The sequence below is a fragment of the Megachile rotundata genome, chromosome 14 (assembly GCF_050947335.1).
Source record: "Megachile rotundata isolate GNS110a chromosome 14, iyMegRotu1, whole genome shotgun sequence".
Classification (NCBI taxonomy): Eukaryota; Metazoa; Arthropoda; class Insecta; order Hymenoptera; family Megachilidae; genus Megachile; species Megachile rotundata.
The window spans coordinates 14,551,853-14,571,955 of NC_134996.1; the positions used below are offsets into that span (position 1 = coordinate 14,551,853).

At 40.8% G+C, this 20,103-nt stretch overlaps 1 protein-coding gene across 7 annotated transcripts in view; it reads right to left on the bottom strand.

Annotated features, from left to right (window-relative positions):
• Positions 1–20,103, bottom strand: part of HnRNP-K (Heterogeneous nuclear ribonucleoprotein K) — a 76,944-nt gene that overhangs the window by 17,809 nt on the left and 39,032 nt on the right. For 4 of the 7 annotated variants that reach the window (XM_012296544.2, XM_012296540.2, XM_012296551.2 and 1 more), the window contains 5 exons: positions 19,252–19,367; positions 17,643–17,699; positions 14,147–14,190; positions 9,041–9,164; positions 7,858–7,968 (listed from right to left, as the gene is read on the bottom strand). In XM_012296544.2, the coding sequence (XP_012151934.1) occupies positions 7,858–7,968; positions 9,041–9,164; positions 14,147–14,190; positions 17,643–17,699; positions 19,252–19,362 (447 nt within the window). In that variant the 5' untranslated portion in view covers positions 19,363–19,367. The remainder of the gene's footprint in view (positions 1–7,857; positions 7,969–9,040; positions 9,165–14,146; positions 14,191–17,642; positions 17,700–19,251; positions 19,368–20,103) is intronic. The other 3 variants (XM_012296577.2, XM_012296582.2, XM_076539591.1) reach the window with 3 other exon arrangements.

Sequence of the window (20,103 nt, forward strand, 5' to 3'; positions counted from 1 at the left end):
AAGAATTCATAATTGACCCAATTTTCAACTTGAAATGAAATTTTCATCTCCATCGTTTCTTAATGAAATTCCCACCATAGATTCATCATTTTCTTTTCAGAACATATATTTCACGAACTTTTTATAAAGAATCAACAGAATTATCGAGCTTAATAAAAATGGTTACATCTGCAAGTAAAGAAAATTTCAAAGAAAATATGAAATTATAAAGCGTATTCGAAGTACTTGAAATTATTGACTCTCGTAAAAGATCGAAAAGGACAGCAAGTGTAAGAGGCAACGTGCGATAGGAAACGAAATAGGAGGAGAAGAAGGAGGATCGGAAGAGCCGGTTCGAACATCGGTCGGAAGCGGTCATGGGAGGCAGATGGTCTACGCCCGACCGGAAGGATGTGTGGTTTTCCACATGTGTCGGCCGTTCGATCGGCACCAGACCGTACACGTATGTATAGCCAAGGGTCCGGCCAGCTCAATGAAAAGGACGCGTGGGAGATATAGCGCGTGGCTATTTAACGCGTGGTGCTATTCGATGAGCGAAATCGATGCAATTCGGCACGTGGTGAATTCGGCGGTAAACTCGACACGTGGAAAATTGGAATTCGGAATAAATCTGAAGCGTGGTAAATTTAATGCGTAATCGCTCCACAAATTTGACAAGGATTTTAAATCCACCAATCTCCTACATTTCGCAGAAACCCATTAATCACTGGTAACAGCAATTACCAGCAAAGATTAATTAGAAGAATCGTTGAAAAGTAAATTTTCTGTGAAAAGTGTCGCGACACGTTGCTGGAAGGATACAATCGCATCCCGAAGAAATTTCACGGCATCCTGTTTTCCTGCGAAGAAAACTTCCGTCGTGGACAGTCTAATATCGCTAAAAGCTTTTTAATAAACAGTCTTTGAGCTGGTTACTTGCGTAAGAACACGAGGGGTTCTCGCGAGAATCTCTATTGCTCTCCCTCTTGCGTACAGGCGAGAGAATTCAATGGGATAACGGAGAAACTCGGAAGGAACCGAGAAGCGTAGAGAAGAATTTGAAGAGAAACGGGATATAGGAACGTGAACAGAAATGGAATTAAAATAGGGGATGAAAGTATGTGCTGGGGAGAAAATATGTATGCCCGACTATGGACAATAGGAAAGTGGTAAAATAGACGGAGGTAAATACAGAAAATTGTCAAATCCCAGAGCCCCAAATTTGCTGTTAGCAGTAAACGCATGACACGAAAAGAGTTAAGAAAGAAAAATAGCGAGAAAGATCGCGCGAAAGAGGATAACGTTACAAGAAAAGCTAAGGATCCGTATAATCCCTAGAACCAACCCGACCAGATATTAAAGCAACAGAATTAAAGGCGAAAGAGAAACGAAGAAAATCCTGATCCCGAGAAAACGGGCCAGGAGGAAAGAACTTAAACTGTTCGAAAGTAAAAGGATCCCGGGAGAAAAGGAGCGAAATGAAGGAATGTAGGAATAAAAAGATAAAATCATGAAAAAAGGAGGAAGAGATTGGTAGGAAAAAAATAATGAAAAAGAAGACAGCAGAATGAAAGCACGTAGCCAGAGAAGTTTACCCTTTGCGAGCAACTGCCGCAAGGGGTTGCAAGGGGTTTCGAGCAAGAAACGTATGAAAATGTGTATCCCCGGAAAAGCGAACGAAGAAGCAAGCGTGGGGGAGAGGGTGGCTGTTTATTTTACGAAGTAGCTAAGACATACGATATTGTCCCTGGCAAAGTGGTTCCCGTTTCGTCTCTCACCCCCACGGTCTGTCTGTCTTTAGTTTCCCACACCCTCGCCAGCAGCTTTTCTGCGAAAAGCATAAATTACCGCCGAGAATTATGGCGAAATGACACGCGAGATCTCGTTCGCTTATCTCTTTGCTCGCGAACCACCCTCTCACGAGAGGGTTGGTCACCAACGGAGTGCTACCGACGCTTTTTTTCACGTTCGCGGCCTTACGTCTCGTTCTAAAGGGCGTGCACCCCGTATTACGTAATTATCGAAGGGAAAACGCGTCGAACGAGATCTACAGATTACGCCACCGTGTTATTTCGCCGGGAACTTCGAATCGACGGAGAAAAAGACTTACTACGATCGATGCGCGCTACCGAGTAATGCTAATAAATAGCCTAATTTTAGGCTGCCTGAACATTTCTGTTATTGCACTTTCATTTCTGATCATACGCTCTGTAATTGTACGCGAATAATTTTTACGGAGTTTTTCACGATAAAAGTCAATATGTATTTTAAAACTATTGTCTGAGAAAAGGTATTTGAAACAGTAATACACGAAAGTGAATTCATTTTTATATGTAAATGCTTGTACAAGCGAACGTGACAAAATTTTGCAACTCCACGAAATTACACGTGCGTACAGAAGCAAGTAATGCTGGCACAAGTAATTTTCGAACAGACATTTCACTTCTGAAGCACCGTGCTTTACGATTCCGCGAAGCTTCACGAACGACCACGTCGAATATTAGAAATTTAGCCGTGCTCGTTACGAGATGTTCATCTTCCAGGAAGCCGAGAAACTCGATTCGAGGGCTTCATCTAGATGGAATTCATGAGAATAAAAATGTTACCAGACACTTCCGACCGAATTTCTTCCTAAATACAAATTCCTACATTAACGACAGAGTTTACCGTTTAAAATCCTATTTAAAATTTGCAGAGAAACTACGATTCAAATCAATTTTTATGTACGTGCGAGTGTACCTCGATGCCAGTAATAAAAAGACAAAAATTTTTGCATATAAAAATTTGCAAAATCGAAGGAGTAAAAACGGAATGAGTGGAAAAACGTATCGAATAGAAAGTGGAGCGTTTCGGTGGAAAAGAGGAAACCGATAGTATCAAAAAAGCTCTCCCGCAAAGGGTGGGTCGTTAGAGGAGCGATTTTCGCTGGTTTTCTCGACGCCCGGACCGGAAATAGCCGTGAATCCGTGGTTGGCCACTTCTTCGACGAACATTTTCTCGTTCGACCTCCTACGTGCCTCTGATTCGCCTTGTTGAACTCGATTAAGCGAATTACGGGACGAATTATGCTATCGTTACGCTAATTCGTGGAGGACGTATGCAATTGTGTCAACGATTATGAAAATCATGCATTTTTCTCTCCGAGGTATTTAGAATTCCTCGTCTGGGCGTATTGCGCAAATATTTCCAGCAATTCTCAAGTCCGACTTTACCATGATATTCCTGGACCAGAAACGACCTGGTTATCGGACCAACATTGATTTAACAAAACTCAGATTCGTGTTCGACGAAATAGATTATTTCATTAACCCAGATACGCATATATCCCTTTAGGGCTGAACCAAAATTTAACCGATTTACAATTGTGAAACGATACGTACTGAGGTTGATCAGATAAAAAAATTAAACATGTAAATTATGCCGGAGAAATTTACAACACGCGAAGGCGTAAAATTGTAATTCGTTCGGAGTAATTTAGCGACTGAAAAATAATGAATATTCAAGTGGATGCATCTAAGAAGATACTTAATTCTGGAGAATCCACGTGCACGAGTTAAAGCAAGAGACGTTTAAAAGAAAAAAGAAGAGAGGAGTATTCGACTGAAAGCCTTCACTGCGCAAGAGAAAGAATGGCTGGAGCAATTACAACGTGTTTGTTTCGAGAAACTTTCCCAGTTTCAGCCAATCCCACCGACAGCGAGAGAAAACCCAGAAAGAAATCTCTTAAAGACTTCTCCTTTTTCCTTCCTTTCCAGGCAAACTTCCAACCGCCTACCACGAATAAAAAGGAAAATCCGATCGAAATCGAATCAACGTGCAAGCACTGGCAGAATGTAGCACGTGCTGTTATAGTATCTTTGATAAAGGAATTTCTTTTCTCGCGTATTCATCAACTCGATTCAACGATCGAGATCGAAATATTATTTTGAATACAGACAAATATCGGTATTCAAATTTCCCTCGAAAATTCTTCTTTTAATTTTTATTCCTGTATCGCTACATATTCTTTACGTTAAAATATTTTATCAAAGTCCCTTAATTTATAATATCATTAGCACCCTCTAACATTAACCATTAAATGTGAAATAAATTTATAAGTGTATTCAAAAGTTTGCACCTACCAAAAAACTGGCAACGATATCTCGTGTTAATGAAAAGAAAAAAATAATAATATAAGAGAAGACGTACCCATTTCGACGGAAAATCCTATGAGAGAAAATCCGAAACGTCGATAAGACACCAAAAGAAACGAATCGTGAAAAGATCGACTCGACGGCAAAAAAGAAAAGGAAGACTCAGAGGACAGCTGTGGTGGATCCTCTCGCGTGCACGACCGACCGGCAACTGAAAAGGCAGAGGGTTCGAAGGACTGTCATGCGCCCCTGATTCCGTTTCGTTCGCTGTTCAGACTCCACCCACCTTCATTCATCCACGAAGGGAATTACCAGCCGCTGCTTTTCATTATTCGAGCCTTAACGTGCAGCTTTGCAGCCTGGCCTGAACACCATAACCCCCGGGAAAAGGGAAAGTTTCACCCTGACGGTTACCGGGGGGGCAGGAACGGCTGGTACACTCGCGTTTCCGGGTCCTTCCAAGTTGTACCCAACTTATTACATCCTCCAGTTATGTTGGAAATTTGCTACACTGATTTTGGAACTGTTCTAATTTGAGCTAGCCTTTTTGACAGCTATATCCTCTAGAGAAACCTGCGCTCGAAATTGTCCACGAAGTACTATCGTACGAAGAAAATGTACAGCAAGCGAATGTTGAAAATGACAATTCGCACCTTAACCTTCAGATTTATGGGGGACAGTAAACGAAAAGTTCGTGGAAGGTTTTCCAACAGAGAAGGCAAAGGAAAATGGGAAGAAGGTGGTTGCACGTGAAAAGCTCCTGTTGCCGCGTGTCACGAGAGAAGGCAGCTGCACCTGGCGTAGCAGCTGTTGGAAACCGTCCGTTACCTGGTTCACCAGCACCTGTTCGGATTGCGTGCAGCGTGGACCTTTGAGAACTGGCCCATAGCAACACATGTTGCTGAGGAAAAGCTGAAGCCTGTCCTATTAGGGAAGCCACGATAAATGTCCATTTGCCTGGCCTCCTTCATCTTCGAAACCTTATCCTTCTGGCCCTTCGCTTACGAGTTCAAACTCTCTAAACTTTCATTTCCTTTTTATTTATAGAGAAGTACCAAACCTACTACACGATAATCTCATGGCATCAAATGAGATATTTCACTATTAAAATTCGGTTTTAACAATGATTCAATAGCTACGAGAAAAGCATCGGCAAAGGTTCGATTTCGAGCCAGACAGGACGTCGACAACAGATAATAAATGCATCGCGTGTGCATAATTATGTGGCATGGTATTTTCCTGGAATTAATTTCGAGCTTCTCAGGGAAGAGCTTTTTTTACCACCTGCTCAGCGATCCACACGACCAACCCCTGCCGTGTCGCGTGGTTATTTAGGAAGCACGAGAAAACTCACCCCCGAATCGAGGGTTGAAGAAACATATCGCGACGCGGAATTTCGCGGTTTTTACGCTCGCGCTGTGGTTTCCATGGAATATTTCCAGCTGGAACTTTGGCCAGACACTCGATTCGTGTTTTTCGTTCGCGTATAGAATCGGGAAATAGTTGGACTCGTAAGCAACGTTCTTCATGCATTCGACTGATTTAACTCTTTTAGCTCCGTGTTCGACCATTTCTTCTTACAAATTATCTTTATGATATTTAACTTAAAAAGTTCCATATTTGAAATGTTCCAAAGTTCAGTCTTGAAAAATCCAAGAAGTTTAAACTTCCCGAAAAATGAAAATTTATATTTTCCCAGTGAATCTCGTACCGATAAGGAATTAGTACCAACGTGATAAACACCGTAAAAAGAGATTAATACGTGCACGTCTGATTGCACAACACCCGAAACACGCAACGCAAACAAAGATCATGGTGCTCGTGTCTGGAAACAATCGCAGGGGGTTGGTTTCGGTAAATTCGCAGGAATTTCAAAGCAAACAAAGGAAACTCGAAGAGTGTCGCGCGCGACGACGAGGAGGGGGTGGTTGAACCGTGTCAGCTCCGCTATGAACTTAATCTCAACTTTAATGGCCTCGTGGTTCTCCGGGATCCGTTTCCACAGGGTTGTCTCTACATTTCCCTCTCGGATGCAACGTAGGCTTCCTTCGGATGATGACAAATAACTAAATTTCGCTATTTTTTCATTCTGCAATTTCCATATTTCGAAATTTACATAACTTTAGATCTTCAAACTTCAACTTCAACTATTAAAAATAATCGAATGTTAATTTCTCCTAGATCACGTCCTTGGGGAATATTGTTCTCCAGTGTACCGAAAGCTAGTTGCGTCATTCGCAACATTCTTTCACCCTCGGAAAAGCGTCTATCAACAACCGGCGCTCTCTGACGCACCCTTAACGCGTGCAAGTATTTCTGCTTCGATAGAGACGCTTATTGTGATACCAATCCCAGATATCTTCGTTGCTGGTGGCAATAAAACTTGTTGTTTGCGAGACGAGACTCTCTTGTCGATTTCTTCACACGAAACACCCTCGAAATTGGTTGTTTCTTGATTTGAAGGATACGACTCGAGCGTCGTTCGATACAGGTGAATGCGAATCGCTTTTCTATCTTCTGCTTATCTCTGTGACGATCGTATATCATTTTATTTGTTTAACAAGGGGGTGCTTCTACCTAGCCTCTTCGGGTGAGTGGCACTTTTTAAGAAAGTCAGAAAATGTTCCTCAAAGAGACCGTTTAGGGGATGAAATCTTCGTTCCAAGAAGAAAACAACGAATCATTCGGAATCGATAAAGTCACCCCTTCCAAGAAGCGATCGAAATAAAACGATTCGGCGACGTCGCCGAGTGGCGGTGCCGCTCCTCCCTTCGAGTACCGGGGGTGGAATCGTTTGTAGCCACTGTCATTATCTTCGAAACACGCGTGTAATTAATTCGGGTCAGCACTTTCGATTGATTTCGCACCGTTGTGAAGGAATGTGAATGAAAGAGAGTACTCGTAGAAATCAACGAATTCAATTTCTAGCCAAATAATAAGCTTATAAATTGAGAAGAAATAATTACAAACGATTTGTGCAGTAAAAATGGGAATGTCGCGAGAAACGCGAGTGTGTCAAGAATCGTGGAAAGAAACGGTAGAAAAGGGAGATGGCGGACGTAGTTTAGAAGAAAAGTCGTGGCACTCGAGAATGGCCAGGACAAAAGGTCTGCATCGTTCGGTTTTACCTCTTCTCTGTGAAACGCGAAAAAACGTAACGAGCCACTTGGCCACGTTGCATATTCCACAGTCCGGATATTCCAGCCTCGTTGTTACGTAAAATCTGGCCACCGTTCCTCCTGAGGGTTCGCTAATTGAAAGGGGCTTAATTGTCATTTTCGACTGCTTTGTTTGTCAACCTCAGACTTTCTCTGTTTGTTTAAAAAGCTTCGACTCGGTCTTGGGATTCTTTCGACAAGACACACAGACACACACGCTGATCAACTTTCATTTTAATTCACCCACCCTTCAGAACAATCGAGTTTATGATAAGTATACAGTATCTTTGGACCTCTTTAATTTACTCGCGAGTGGAAAAACGTCAAAGGCTTGGGGAGATTTTCTTTCATTGATTTGACCTTGTTACGAATTTCGTTCTTTTCGAATACCGAATTCTTAAGAATCGCTGTAATGATCGATCTACGAAAATTCCCGAGAGCCCATTAAACGGGTTAAGCGAGTAATTACGATCGCTTTCTCGATAATTAAGGAAAGATATTTATGTCAGCAAGTGTACAAGTTGGCGGCCTTAACACGCGTCGAACGTGACAAACGAAAATAAGGTTAAATAGCGAATATGACTCACCTCGCGAAGCTCCTTGATCTTTAATCCTCCTTTGCCAATGATACATCCAGCTTGGCTCTGGTGCACCAACATACGCACGTCGATTTCATCGCTACCATGGCGAGATCCATTCTGAAAAATTAATTCGTTAAACATTGTAGCCGGCTGGGCAAAACGAGAGGTTCTATTTGCAAGGATAGTGTAAGTTTGTGTAACAATAATTTCCTCGTGTGTTCGAGCTCCGATTTATGAGAAAATTGATTTTAAAAATTGATGAAGAACAGATTCTATTCGATTGAGAATCGATTCAATTTATTCTAGTTTTAATCAATCAACGTATCAATTTCGGGTTTGAATAAAAAAAACTTTTTTCTGTAAAAAGAAATAATCGAATAAAATGTAACTCGAGAGATGTTCTAAATCAATTTTTATAGAAATAAAATGTAAATTTTTACAGGTTAAAGGAGAGTCTAATTTTTCTATCATTGCAAACATACACATTGACAATACAAGGGTCATAATTTGGTTTCGAAATTAGTAACATAATATAATGCATTAGCAGTTTGTTAAAATAAATTCAAGAAAAACTCATTCGCATTCTTTTATCAACGTTCGAATCGACGCTGTAAGCTACCACTGTTCTAGTTGATTCTATCGTTGCTACACGAGCAGAGACTAGTGATTTAATTTCTTTTTCAATCGATAACATGTTGTCGGTCTATTTTTCTATTCTTGACAATCTACGTCTATCTACGTCAATCATTCAATAACCGAACATCTACAGGGTGGATCAGTATTTTACACGATGAAAAAGTTCAACAAAATTATTCGAGTTTCATCCTGATTTTCATTTAAGAAATTTACGTTTTAATTAATTACTGAACCAGCCTGTACACAAGTTGTCCCATGCAGCTGAACCAAGCTTCGCTAGTCAAACGAGACAATTATCTCTAAAAAAAAATAATTATTTTCTTTAACGATTAAAGTTTAATAATCTAAGTTCAGGCAGTTTCGAAACTATCATCTTCCAAGAAAGAAAGTAATCACAACACTTTTTGTAAAAGAAACTGTGTGAAAACTGCAAAACCGAGTTTAAGGAAGCTGTACGAGTTGTTCAAACCGCACAGGACAATTTTCTACGTCGCGGACAACCGTTTTAACGAACTCTACTAAGATAAGAAGAAAACAATGTGAAAAGTCTCACGATTGAGTCATTTCTTTTCCCGTGTGATCCTCTTCTGGGAGCAACACTCACCTCCTCGAGATTAGGTACGACCTCGTTCAACACCTGAAGAACAGTGGGCAGATCCGAGCTGATTGTAAGCACCCTAGAATCAAAAGAACTCCGACAATCATTCCGGTCCTCGATCAATTAACACGCTTATCACGTAATTTTTCCTTTTATACTTTTTTTTTCTTGAACCCGTTCTTTTTATCGAATCGCGCCAATGAAATTCCACTCGGCCCTCTCCTCCTTTGTTCGTGGAAAATCAATTGCGAATTAAACCAGTTCGAATTTCGTTTTAACTTGAAAATCAGAAACATTTTCACCGAATTGTTTCCTCAGTTAATATTAAATATGAAGAGTCGAAGGGATCATAATTAGTTTTAGCACGTAACAAGTTTTTTAGGAAATAAACTGAGGACTGTAAAAGGAAGAAACAAAGGCAATATAATGAGATTTGCTGTACATCAACAGCGATAGTTTTCTCCTTGAACTCTCCATATTTTTAAAAAAATTTCTTTTATAAATCGAACAGAACGCTAGTCAAATGGCGAACAAATGAAATTACCACTGATGTTATTTGCAAATACAATTTTCGAAACCGAATGGAAGCACGGAAATGCATTGAAATATTTTTTAAAAATAGTATCAAATATCGGAAAAAGTTGTGTAAAAACCGAATGAAGCTCTGGCGTGTTCGAGAAGGTTTGCCTGAATTTTAAACGAGAAACAATATTCTCAGATAGCAATAGAAAAAATTGTAGCTTTGAGAGAAAATTGAATTTTGAAACGAGAAATAACATTTGTGAATATTTTTCAAACAGCGGTATCGAGGGAAGAAGATTGATCATTATTTTCCTTTGACCGAACGAACTTTATACCAGAAAGAAAGTTCGAGGAATTTTTCAGTGAATGTTTAACACTGGAGGGAGAGAACCGTGGTGATTCGTTGTTCGCGATTCCATAAGTCAGCAAATTTTGGTTCTCGAAGATGCGTTCGAAGGAATTCCATTCGTGAGATGTTTAGAATACATGTTAAAATAATTTTTGGATCGACATCTATAACAATCATTGAGATTAGAAAATTGTTGTGCCACTTAAAATTGTGTCCATTATTTATACTATTATAAACTGTATTACTTGTTAAAAATATAATGAAAATTCCTTGAAACGCATCGTTCAACCGAGCATCGTTCTTCGCAATGATTTCAGTCCCTGTTTATCGCGCTTCCCTTTTCAAAAGTGATCGAGAAATCGATTCTCGAACGAGCGAGAAAACGTGCATTTCTAAATCTGTCGCTCGAGCGAACACTCACGAATGTTCGTGGTTACTTGTTAATGTTAACCCTCGACTAGGCTAGCGTTAGAACCAGCAAACCGTGTACCGTCGAAATTTCTTCAAGTTCGACGTTCTATACGGAATCGATTATTTTAGCGACGATCTACCGCGGCGATTCGACAGCGTCTCGTTAATCCAGTGTTAATTCGAGTAGTCACATATTCGATGAAAACAGAGAGACGAATGGAATCGAAGATTTGTTCAAAATAAAAACAAGCGTTTTGGAAAGAAAGATATGCTAAGAAACGTCGAATCGAGTGAACTCGCGAGACCTTTTTGGAACGCATCCAGACGAAAAGGTGAACTGTCCCTTTCTCTTTTCGGACCTGTTCAAACATTCTTACTGATTAATGAACAGCCGCTAATTGGGTCCGATTGGATCTTGAAAAGACTTCTTTCGGATCGTTTATCCGAACGGGAAATCCTTGAGACTGGTAGAAACGATTGAATATTGCCTCGATGGATCATCGATGCCAAAGAGTTTGCAAATTATATCGGAAACATAAAATTGTCCAACGTCTTAAGATGCGGTATCGATACTTGTTGCTGCCATTTTAAGATAGAATCGTTATATTACCCTGAAGATTCCACCGGTAATTGCTATCAACGACCAATTTAATTAGGTAGAACGTTCATGAGTTATTGGCTTGTTTTATCGACTGAAAAGTTTACTGCCATTTTACAACTATATGCGCATAAAAATTCTGTTAAAGATATAACTTGTTTAATTAAAAAAAACTATTCTTCGGAAGATTTCAAATAAATTATACATCGATACACGTACTATCAAGAATCGAATACTTCGATGGACCATGAAGAAATAAATTTTCCAGCGAATAATTCAACCGTGTCTACCATTCTCGTAAATTCCTAAATTTCCCCACGCTGATGTACAAATCCTATCGAGAAGGATTAAAACTCCATCGAGTATTCGCCACGTTCATGGTCCCCCCAAAAGGAACACGAAAATAAGCGTGCACCATTATTCTCAACCCTTTCGTTGCTGCTCGACTAACCACTCTAATTGCTGCTCGATGAATCGTAAGACGTGCAATAAGAAAAAAAATGCTTAACACTCAACCATACCGGAAGCTTATTAATAAACTTTTGCACGGTAAAAGCAATTAACAGACACTTTGTTAACCTCTCGAATAACGTGGATGCACGTTTGTTAAAATTACACAGAAATATTTTTATTTACACACGGAAAATTTGACGACACCGTTTCGTTTCGATATGGAAACATTTATATTCATGGAAACTTTGGCAATATTGCTTTATTTAAATATGGAAACATTTATTTATGGGCCAACAGTGCTATCTATTAGCTCGCGATAACTCCTGACTATATTTCTGCTTCCTCTTTTTGACAGATTTGCATATTTCTCAGATATGCATATGGTATTCCTTGAATACGAATAGAAATCTTTCGCAACGAAAGGATTAAATATTACCTTCATTCCGTCAGAATGAATATTAACCACTAAAATATTATCCAGTTAAATTTCACAAACCGTGAAAAGTTCATAGCACCCAAGAGTGTTTATGCGGCACTCTTCTATCAAAGGATCTCGAGCTAGGTGAAAACGTTCGTTCGTTAGGGACGTTCGTTGGTTAACCCTTTTGGCGCAAAAGTATCGAAGTATCTGATCTGAAAATATCTATTGTTCCGATCTCGATAATTATTTATTATTACCGATAATACTGACACGTACATAATACTATTAAGTAATAATAAATAATTTTTGATAGCTACGTAGTCTGGTGATCTAACGAGATCCAGAATGAGTAGTAAAATAATTGAGCGAAAGGGTTAATCAACAGGCATATCTCAGCCAGGACGATGACGGCGATCGATATCAGTGAAGAATCTCGCTGATCGTGGGTGTACCTAAAAAAATGAAGCGTGTCATGTCGACGTTAAGCGTGGAATCGGCAACAGTTTTGCCTCGTTCCACGGATTAGCAGCATCCGTGTTAGCCACAATATATTAGAGAGAGACACAACGGTGATACATATCCCCGACAATAAATATCGTGAGTGTGGTTTTCTGCGTGTGTGGTGTCGGGCGTGTCGTACGCGGCGCGAGACGATCCGTACAGAGAAACGAACAAAAAAGAACAAAGAGAGAAAGACCATGAAGAGCTACACAAACGGAAAGAGAGAAAGAAAGGAGGGAAATTCTGTAAGAGACAATGAAAGGAAAATGATCGAGGAAAAATGACGAAGAAAGGTTTCGCTCGCGTGTCCTTGCATCTTCGGAGAAACGGGTTATTTAATGGAACAATTAAGCCGATGAGAAAAAATGAATGTATCTTCGCAGCTATCTAGATATTTCATTCTTTTTAATTATACGAAACTTTATTATTACCCGCATGACCGAATTGTAATTATCAGTAATCAAAGCGGATAAATGACAGTTATGATACTAGAGTGCTACCGGACAAATATAGGGTCTACATTGCCTATCGGTGATTAAGAAATATCAAATGTCTAAAAATTCCGAACTGAACTAGAAACCCTGCAAGCCCTTTCTCCAAACGATCCTTCAGCAAGATCCTTTGCCAAGTGATCCCGGAAACACGGTTCCTGTAGGAGGATAAATTATCCGGCAATCATCTCAGTTCCTGGTGCGAACGAAGGACAACCAAGACGAAGAGGTGACATGCACTCAACAAAGACGAAGCAACCAAGCATTATCCGACTCTCCTCTCTCTTGATGGACCTTCGCTGCTACCCGTCCACCAGTTCTGTTCGCAACAACAAAAGCTACAGGACACATCGCGGATGCAGAGACACGGAGCAACAAAGAAGAAGAAGAAGTAGAAGAATTGGAGGAGCGGAGGAGAAAGGAGAGAGATCCGAGTAGTGGAAGGACATGCAACCGCAGGTGGTGTGGCAGGTGCGGTCACGAAAACATCGTCCAGGATACACGCGTCTCGTGTGCTACTCGCTGAAAAGCTTCGCGTATAAAGGTCAATCAACTAATCACTCGCAATGAATCATCGAGCAACAACAACGAACAGGGATTATAGTCGAGGACGTGTGAAACGAGGTTCAGGCAGGCTCAGGCGAAAGATGATCACGATTAACGCCTTAAACGCCGTGAAAAGATCGTGTAATGTCGTATCTTGATCCTCTTACTATCACGCGTATGACCTATATATTCCTCACTAATATTTCATTCGAATCTTCTCAAATGATCAAACAGAATTCCTTAGGTCACCAAACTCTTAGGTCCTCGAATCTGTAGACACACAATTTTCTAGATCACCTATGCCCTGTATTTCTAGACCCCAAAATTGTTAGATCGTCAAACAGACAGATCCCTCGATAAATATAAAAATCTCCAAGTAAATTGCTCATGATCTCCACAGCGTTCGAATATAACAAACGAAAATTTGGCTATTATCTGAAACCTCCCGCCATGAGCCAGCCATTCGTCGCAACATGGAAGTGTTAAACCGAGGCGAAGGCAGACAGGTACAAAGAAACAAATGAGAAGAGACAGTGTGTAGAAGGAAGACAGTGAGATGGTAGGACAATACACAAAAAGAGAATTACAGAAAAGAAAAAGAAAATAGAGAAACAAAGAAATAGACAAATAGAGAGAAAAATAGAGAATAATAAACGTTCGATTTGAAACAACGCAGCGATCCACGTGTCGCTGCTAATTAAGGTACTGTTTTTTTTTTAATTTAGAGACAAAGAAAAATAAGACATTAAGTAGTGGTGTTGGTCATTACCGTTCGGGTCCGGGGCAATCGGGTACAATGATTGAGGCTTTGTACTGTCGGGCCGTGGTGGTTGGTGGTTGGTTCATTGGTGGTTGGTTGGTGGTTGTTGTCGATTGTTGGTAGGGTGGTCCATTTGCCGATCGAGTCAGGGTCCGTCGTTCCGGGCAGGGCAACGGCAGGGCAACGGCAGGGCAACACCAGGGGGGCAACGCCGGGGTTGGGGCGGGGCCAGGGCACAAATCATCAACCAAGTTAGACATCGCGTCTCTCACGGATGGATTATTTATTCGCGGCTTAATCTTCTAATAACCCTTCCGCTTACGCTTTGCGCCCCTCTTTTACGCGGCATCCCACCCTAACCTACCTATTTTATTCTCTTTTTACGGCTGGAGAAATATTTGCAACCAGTTGATACGTTCGTTTAATTTATTATGGAATTTTTATGGTTAGACTTCATCGAGAAAGTGGCTGTTTAGTCATATTTTAGATTAATTTTACTTTTTAATAGACGCGGAGTTTATAATTTGTAGTAGCTTCAGCGAATCAATAGGTTAATTAAAAAAATTGGCGAGTCAAGATGGCGCTCCGTGAAATGTCGACATCAGACACACAGACCGTCTGTCAGAAACGAAGTCCATTATTTCCGGACACTTGTAAATATTCTGAAAACGCTTTCCAAGCCCATCCCGCAGTTAATTGACGCTGGCTGAACCTCGACGTCGATGCTCGCAACGGCATTTCAATTGCTAACGAAGCCGCTTAAGCGTGGCTAATTAAAGGAAGTTTTAATAATTAACTTGCAATTTCGCGGAGCGTTCGGACCCTTCCTACTTCGAGCTCGTCGACTACGTGCCACGAATCGTGAATCGACTTATCGTTCACCGGTGAGTGTCAACCCTTTCGCTGATAATGTCATCAACCCTATCAAATTATTTTGATACCCTCGATAGTTTTAACTTCTTAACTTTCTCACTGGCAACGTTTTCGTGCTCCAATAATCAAACTTCTGGGGAAACAAATTTTACGATATCGCTGTGTATTTCTTACAACTGTCATGAATTTAATAAATTACAAATCGTCGAACGTATCATGCATGGATGACATTTGCAAATACTTCTCCATAAGTTATGTAATTGTTTCGATTGTTAATGGTCCAACGCTGTCTAACAAACAAATCGATAAGATTCTCCCAAAGCACACGATTTCCCCATATACAATAAACGCGGTAATCGCTACGGGGGTGCTCGCTGCAAAGGGAACCACCTCTGATATTTGTACGCATAAAAAAAGCGAAAAATTATTTCCCCGGTGAGACTTCATTTTCCCAGAGATTTTCTTCTCTCTTTTTCGCTCCCAAAGGATACCTGGCCTTCCACCCTGGGGTCACGCAGGTGCGTTTACCTACGAATCTCAAAATTGACACGCGAACATCGCCGCTCGGCCATATTATGTGCGACCAGGGACAAAATCGAGCAGAGATGACCCTTCTGCGTTTCGTTAATTTTTTATTCTTCTTACACCGAACCCGTATTATACGCTATCACTTTTATCGCGTAATCCGATAACAAAGAAATCCGAGAATTAACTTTTATATCAGTTGGATAACATATCTATTCCCCTGCAATGCTTCGTGAAAAACTGATATAATCGATTCTGAATATCAACCAGCTAAACCAGTTAATTCGTCCTCAGTAAACAGGTTAATAAAAAGCACCTGATTCTGATTAAACTCAAATCTCGCAATCTCATGAACCTACTTTTCAATTCAATATCAAAGAGACATTAATTATCATTAGGCAATCCGGTTGCTCAACAATTACATGTCAAGGTACACCACCTAGTTTTTTTACAAGAATTATTCAGAAAACGTCGACAATACGGTAAGTTAAAAATCAAAATGTTTAATCACGCATCAAATTAACCAAACGCGTTGCCAGCATCAATTCCACTCTCCGGTTTGTCCCTGATCCGATTCCGTATCGCTGTCTATCGTGTAAAAAAAAAATAAAACAGAAAAAAAACAGAAAGAAATAACATGGAATCGTGTGTACGATTTGTATATTGTGTCCACGATCGAATATGATCTGCATATGGGTCGAAATCGAAACACGAGCTTAAGTGTCGTCGAAAGGAGCTTAAGCTCGCGTTCAAAACCGCTTCGGATAATTACTGAGAGCGTTCTCGAAGCGTGCGTCGAGATTTGCCCGCGAGGAGCTCGCGGTTGGGCTTCCTCGAGCACGATCAACTCAGACCTATTACATACATATTTAACGCTCTCCTTGATCATTTGGTTCGTGTGTAGGGTGAGTCTCTTCGGTGTCTCGAGGCCGGTGAGAAAGAAAACGAAATAATCGCCGTGGAAAACAATCGATGTTACGCAAGGAAATCGATCGAGAGGAGACCGTTCGAAACCTGTTGCACGGTTTAATCGAATCAGAAAGGGGAAATGGATACTTAATTTGCATTATAATACCGATATGGGTTCGTAAATATCTCGCTTTTAAATCACTGTAGCACTAGATCTACCCCCAGATCGATACAACCCTAAATCTGTACATCCTTCGATGCATATATTTATCTCCGGTCTATGCCTATATTTACCCCAAAATCCCTACGTTCCTAGTACAGAATATAATATTGGAAATCTCTCCGGGCCGCTTAAAATTTTTAAACGCTTCTAAATGGGAAAATCGTGTTTTCACGAAACTGTGACGGGAACAAATTCAATTCGCGATCGAATAAATTCCGAGCGATAGCGCCTCGCATAAATATTGGAGGAATTTTCAGTGTTCCAAGGAATGTACGTTCGCGGTAGGGTGTTTTTATAGCGATTGAAGGTAATCGAATTGGATCGAAGCCGATTCGATTCGCGCAAGCGTGCAACAGGCTTTACCGGTCGACGCTCGGGGCAGCATCTTTTTAATCAACCGTTCAGGGACGCATGCGGTATCACGCCCACGTGTTTTCTCGGCCTCACGATCGTCTCGATTACACCGTAAAGCAACGTGATCGAGAATCAAGGAAGCGAACGCAACGAATTACCAGAGACGAAACTTCCCGCTTCAAGAACCAAATGCTCCACGAAGATGTATTGTACGATGCATCTGTTCGATTACGTGTAACAGAACGCACAGTGCCGACACGATTTTCGGACTTTTACTCGTTCGTAATCTCCCTAAGATTCCAGCTAACTATATCGAGTCGAGAATCGACGAGATAACACGTTCGCCTAATTGGAACGCGCGTCAGCTTTAATCTAACGAGAAGCTCGTGAAAATAAATATTCTCATCGAAGCGGAGAGGATGAAAAATCAACCGAATCGCTGAATCAAGGAATCGATCTCCTTTAATCATTCTATTCTCACGATCTTCTTCTTTCGTGTAACATAAATGTACGATGGAACCGTTCGTATCACGACTTCTTCTGTCCTTCGACACCGAGGGAGAGAAGAAGGGATAGCACATACTTTATCGACGAACGAGATACAGGTGCAAAAAGGCTTACCTGACTCCTGAGTTTGGTGATATTCTGGCCACCCTTGCCGATTATCGAACCGGCTACCTGTAACAAATAATTGTTCCATTTTGGTCAAGAGTTTAATCGTTCCAGCTATTTCGTGATTAATGGAACTTTATTAGCACAATAAAATGTACAGACTGCGTTATAAACATTCGATGTAATTAATTTCAAAAGTCCTCGTTTAATAATAAGCACCGACAATACGTCGAGCAAAGGTACTAATTCTGTAGTTGTTCTTTATCAGATTGTTTTATTAATTCTGCTCTTCCATCATAACCTTAATCCGATCAAAAGTGACACGTCAAGTTAAGATCGTCCCAAGTTAAAGTGACGCTAAAATAAGGGAGAGCAGCGGTGACTCTAAAATAATGTAATTAAAATTGAAGACGATCTAAAACTAAGGTGATTCGAACATGACATGATCCTAAACTAAGGTGACCTAAATCTCGAGTGATACTAACCTAGATTAAAATCTTGGAGGATCCATAGTGTGATCTCAAAATACATTTTCCCTAAAGGAAAAGGTCAAATGTAGACCGAAGATGGTTCAAATTATCCCAAACTAAAAAACCAAATCTAGGGTAAGTTGATCCAAATCTAAAGTAATTGAAAGTTAAGTCGATCCAAGATGACTCAAAGCTAAACGATTCAAAGCGTGTCTAAACAAACGCCGTCCAAAACTAACTCGAGCCAAAACGAAGATTCGAAAGGTCCAAAGGCAACATGACCCAAAACTAAGAGCGAACGACATTTCCCCGTTCGTGAGAATAAGAAACGCATTAGAAGGTCAGATATTCGATCTGGAAGGTGCGCACGTTCCAGTGATTAGCGGCGATAAGTTGATCGAGGTATTGCAAAACGGCACGCAATGGAGGCTCACAATCCGCGATAATTGCGTTCTCCGTCACCGTGAATGAGTTCACTCTCGAAAGGAACGATCCCAACTTCCACACAGTCGATTGACCCTGACATCCCGTGATTGCGTGGTTAACGACGATCGATATTGTACTCGATCGGCGGTGCACGACCACCTGTCGAGGATCCAGATATCGATGAAAACGAAATCGAACGACGGAGAGTGGACACGGATCCAATAAAAGCTCGTCGGGAACGATTACAATGAACGGAAGTTTACGAACGTGTCGCCGGAAGTTAACACGCGTACCGGGCTAAACTTTTGCTTCAACAATATCGAGTACTAAGAACCTTGTATAGCGAGGTGAAACGACTGGAAAAAGTTCTTGTTTGGTAAACCATTTCCCGTACGGACATGGTAAATGGTCAAAGCGAAACGTGAAAGTAAAAGTTCGCTTTCTTCGATATGGCTGTTCGATCTTGCTCGAGTCATTCTCGCTGACATCATTTTCACAGAAAATGGCTCAACAGAGACTAATATCCTACATTTTATCTTCTGCAATTTAAGACGAGAAAGGTGATGGTAACCGAGGACTTCTTATTAGAAGAAAGTTTGCAAACAATCGTGCAATAGTTACTCCTACTTGGAAACTTGTCCAAATTGCAGTTTTATGATATATTGAACGTAATAGAAGTGGAGGAAGGTAGTTCTTTATATATAAATTGACTTTAATCTTACCTTGCTGGGAATAAGAAGACGGAGTTCATCGTCACCCTGTCTATAACGCTTGTGAGGACTTGTTGGCCCTCCGGAACCTGTCATGGCGCCTGCATCAGCTTCTCTCTTCATTATACCTGTAACAGAAACAATCATTTATCATTAATAAAAGATAAATTGATTACCAAACGGTTAAAAATTTTTCTGTCACTCATGAAACACCGTGACCCATAAATTGCAACCCAAATTTAAACAGAAATCCATCCGGATAAGTTCCGAAAGAGAATTAAAAATTGTTACGGTACTCGTGCTAATATATTACGCAGGATTTTTAATCGCACCTGCAGGGAATGTAACAAATGTAGGATGTAATTGGACAATAAATACACGTCACGTGTTCGAAATTCGGCCGCGGCCAAGAGGAAACTGAGGTCCCCCACGATTTCCAACAACGCGATGGCTCGACCCGGTCCGGAAGCAGCGACGTGCACCGCGATTCGTAATAAACCAATAAACACGTATTCGTATTCGCGTAACCCCTCCGCTCGCGGAGAACACTGCATAATTTATTGTCCGTTAAATCGGCTCAGTTGGTTTAATGACGTGGAGAGCATGCGAAACCGATGGAACGCTTCGAACCAGCAACTGGAACACGATTGTTCTCCACGTTGCTCTGTGCATACTTGTCCATCTTCGCATTTCTAACTGTTAGTAGAAACGCGTATCAAACCTACGAGAAACACGAGGCGTAATGTACGGATAATTTTCTCTCCTGGAAATAGCAAGTTTACATTGCGCAGTGTTAAACTCGTTTATTTGAAAAGAGGAGGAATTTGCAAACTTTCAAATTGATCTATTAAAAATTTCCAGATC